We start from the raw sequence: 3,303 nt of genomic DNA, 5'->3' as shown, positions 1-3,303 counted from the left end.
AGTTACCAAGTTACAACATGTTTAACTGTAATTATAGCAGTATGTTATAATATACAAATTATATTTACCGATTCACAAAATATTCCACTTGGCTGAAAAGTGCATTTTCTCTTGTTAGCACATTGGTGAATTTAGCATTGCTTAATACATCATCTTTAATAGGCAGGTTGGTCAGCGCATACTGCCAGGCGGTTTCATAGAATGCCCTTACACCCTTGTAGTACTTTGAATTCTTGTGAAGGACTTACATCACTATCAAGTAGTTGTCTTAAGTGCGTTTTGGTGACCATGCCAGTGAACAAATTGTCATCTTGAAATAAAAAGAACATAATATATTAACAGAAAATTACCAATCGTCTTGGGGGCGGCCCGGCACCGGCCCCCCTTTTTTGGGAGGTAAAAAAAGGGAAAAAAAGAAAAAAAGAAAGAAAAAGAAAAAAATGATAGCCCACAACGCCTCAAATGTTATTTTCGGGCGTCTAGAACACAAACATTTCGTGGGGGCATGCCCCCGGACCCCCTAGGTCATTGTTGTCTCGATCGGCCCAAATTTCGGCCCCCCTTTTGGACATCTCTGGATCCGCCCCTGTCATGTTATTTAAAATTGTCAGTACTGTACAGTAATTACTATTACCCGAAAGCTGATGGGCGATATCATACTCAAGATTGGTTATGTCAGGTTTTGATGCCTGGATTGCCTGTATTGATACAAATTTCCCTGCAAGTTTTTTCAAGAACGATTCAATTTGCTGAGTAATAAGTCCAATAATGGGATCCTCCCTTTGTAAGAACTTGTTAAAATTTATGAATATTTGAAGTGATGACTGGTAAAAATAAAGATACACCTCTGTCATGGGATCAGTAAACAGTTTCTTGAGTCGTTGAAAACGAGGGTTACTATCATCTATAGAAAACAAAAAAGAAAATCATATTATTTAGATGATGGTTGTGCAGGCAATTTCATTGTAATGTTAATATGCATGGATAATCATTAGATTTTTTTTTTCAGTTGTAAGTGAAATTGTGAGAAACTTACGTTCTGACTGAAAGTAGCTCCTAAGTGCTGCATATTGTTGGAGTGTACGACTGACTGCTCTCTCCAAACTAAGCCATCTAGTGTTCACATGTTTTATTACAGTTCGATAGCTGGTATCACAAAACTCGCAATATTCCTGTAGAGATGCTTTCCGTTTGGTGCTTTATCAAACCAATAAAAAATGTCGACCAACATATCATCAACACTGAAGCCTGTAACCTGTTCAATGATAGAATACTTCATATTATTTAGTTTTATACATTTTAATAATTCTTTAAAAGCTTATTAAATAAAATGCACATACCTTATAAAATGATAGAATACTTCTTATTATTTATTTTTATATATTTTCAACATATGCACATACCCTATGAAAAGCCTCTCCTGCCTTTCCAGCCGTATTATGAATAATATGACATGGGCATCCCATCACATAAGCAGCGTCATTCTCTTTTAAAAGTCTCGTCTTTATGGAATTTCTACATCCCATATTTACCGAAGTGTTGTCAAGACCTATTCCAACACAGTTCTTCCATGACAGTGAATGTGTTTTTAGTACCTCATCCATTGTATTAAACAGTGCTTCAGCAGTGGATCGAGATGACATGCACATATCCAAAAACTGCGTTGTGACACATCCGCGGTTGACATCAAAGATCCCAACAGTCATTGGATTCATTTTTTCGACCCCTGTGTCACTCGACCCATCAGTGGAGACAGAAAATGGCCCATTTTTCATGATGTCAATTAGTGATGCCTTGTAGTGAGGAGCAATTGCACCATTTATCATGCAAGCTGTTTTGGTTCTTCTAGATGAAAATCTTTTTGCTATTTCACTATCAGGAAATATATCATAAAATAAGGGAGTAAGCTCGTCTGATATTGCAAGAGGTGGCTACTTTCACTTCAGCATGAGTGACCTGAAAGAAAGTGAAAGTAGTAAACAAAATATCAAACCCTGATAATTGTTTATAAAGAAATTTTAATGAAGATGAAAATCTCTACATTTACATCATCAGCTGATTATTTAAATATGACTATATACACTACCTATGTAATACTAATTAACAGTACGGAGTACGAAGTTGTAAAATTCAGTATTAATTAATAAAATAATATTTTCTCAACTGTATTATTATTTAATTTGACTATCAATTGTATCAAAAATAAGTTTATTCAAACTAGGTCCTATACTTATGGCTAGGGTGGTGTAAGGGTAAGTAAGCCAGTGCCAAACCTAAGGTCGGTCACCTTAGATAGTAAAATACACACCGAAGTCGAAGACGAAGTAGCCTAATTCTACTGGATTTCTGTTTATGTAATGTAAAATGGTCCGGCTTCTATAGGCTGAGCTATATACTATAGTGTACCTGTTTGAAAAAAAACACTTATTGCACTCTCTCTAGCACTAGTGATTGTAATATATAACAAAATAAAAAGTAGGTCTAGCCCTGGGCCTATATAATTAAAATTCAATAATTAATTTATTAGTATTACCTTTTCAACCAATGGTTGATCTGCCCCAAACATTGATCTCATTGTTTTCTGACCCATTCTGGCTTGTGCATTTCTCTTATGTGCATCGCGAGAGATATGCCGTTTTACATCTCCTTCCCCTTGGTGTTGGCAACTATACTCTGTTCCGCATACGTTACATCGAAAACTGTAGTCATTGTGACTAACAGCTGAGATGAATGGCCATTTTTTGCACCACTGCTTATTAAATTTGGTTTTGTACTTTTTTTTGGCATATCATTTTTGCATTTGTCTTTGATGAACCAGGTGCGGCCGCCTCATTGCTGCTTGAAACATCACTGTCCGACATTTTGGATTTGGATGATGCATCGATGATGATAAGCGTAGCCAAGACCCTATTTTTGCCGGTAAAACCATCGTGGATTCTGGTTCGCTGAAAGTATTGATATGCATGATCGCGGTCGTAAAGTTAAAATAGAAATGACGTAATGTGTACAGCGCCACCAATGTTAATTTTACACGAATACATTGTTTACTATCGGAACGGCATGTATTTTCGCGAAGCGATAGAACTTTTGTAGATTTTATATGCCTTATAAAACTACAGAATTGTCACGTTTTGGATATTTTTGTATTAAATTGTGGGTTTTAATAAAAAATCTTGAGATTATTAGAAAAGCTGGAGATTTTAAGCTAGTGGCGGGAGAGCTGGAGGTTAGGGCGAAAAGCGGGAATCTCCCGCCAAATGCGGGAGACTTGGTAGGTATGCAAGAGCGGCCTTTTTGAATTCA

General features: G+C 36.4%; 1 protein-coding gene across 1 annotated transcript; it reads right to left on the bottom strand.

Moving 5' to 3' along the window:
• Positions 1–268: 268 nt before the first annotated feature.
• On the bottom strand, positions 269–2,709 carry LOC117111577. Its single transcript, XM_033254526.1, has 5 exons — positions 2,642–2,709; positions 1,576–1,872; positions 1,037–1,197; positions 615–904; positions 269–310 (listed from the first exon to the last, which is right to left on the bottom strand). Exons 1-5 carry the CDS (start codon positions 2,707–2,709, stop codon positions 269–271), a joined length of 858 nt encoding a protein of 285 aa, XP_033110417.1.
• Positions 2,710–3,303: the final 594 nt, after the last annotated feature.

Source organism: Anneissia japonica, unplaced genomic scaffold (assembly GCF_011630105.1).
Source record: "Anneissia japonica isolate Jap-2015-1 unplaced genomic scaffold, ASM1163010v1 scaffold125820_len85811_cov114, whole genome shotgun sequence".
In the NCBI taxonomy this organism is placed as follows: domain Eukaryota; kingdom Metazoa; phylum Echinodermata; class Crinoidea; order Comatulida; family Comatulidae; genus Anneissia; species Anneissia japonica.
This window is presented reverse-complemented; position numbering and strand designations above follow the sequence as displayed.

What these genes read in the sequence shown, in the direction of transcription:
- LOC117111577 (XM_033254526.1), bottom strand. Translation starts at nt 2,709, where the DNA reads ATGACTACAGTTTTCGATGTAACGTATGCGGAACAGAGTATAGTTGCC. An exon ending in GAGCTACTTTCAGTCAGAAC is followed by an intron (nt 905 to 1,036) that starts GTAAGTTTCTCA and finishes TGTTTTCTATAG; the next exon opens with ATGATAGTAACCCTCGTTTT. An exon ending in GTAATAGTAATTACTGTACA is followed by an intron (nt 311 to 614) that starts GTACTGACAATT and finishes TTTTATTTCAAG; the next exon opens with ATGACAATTTGTTCACTGGC.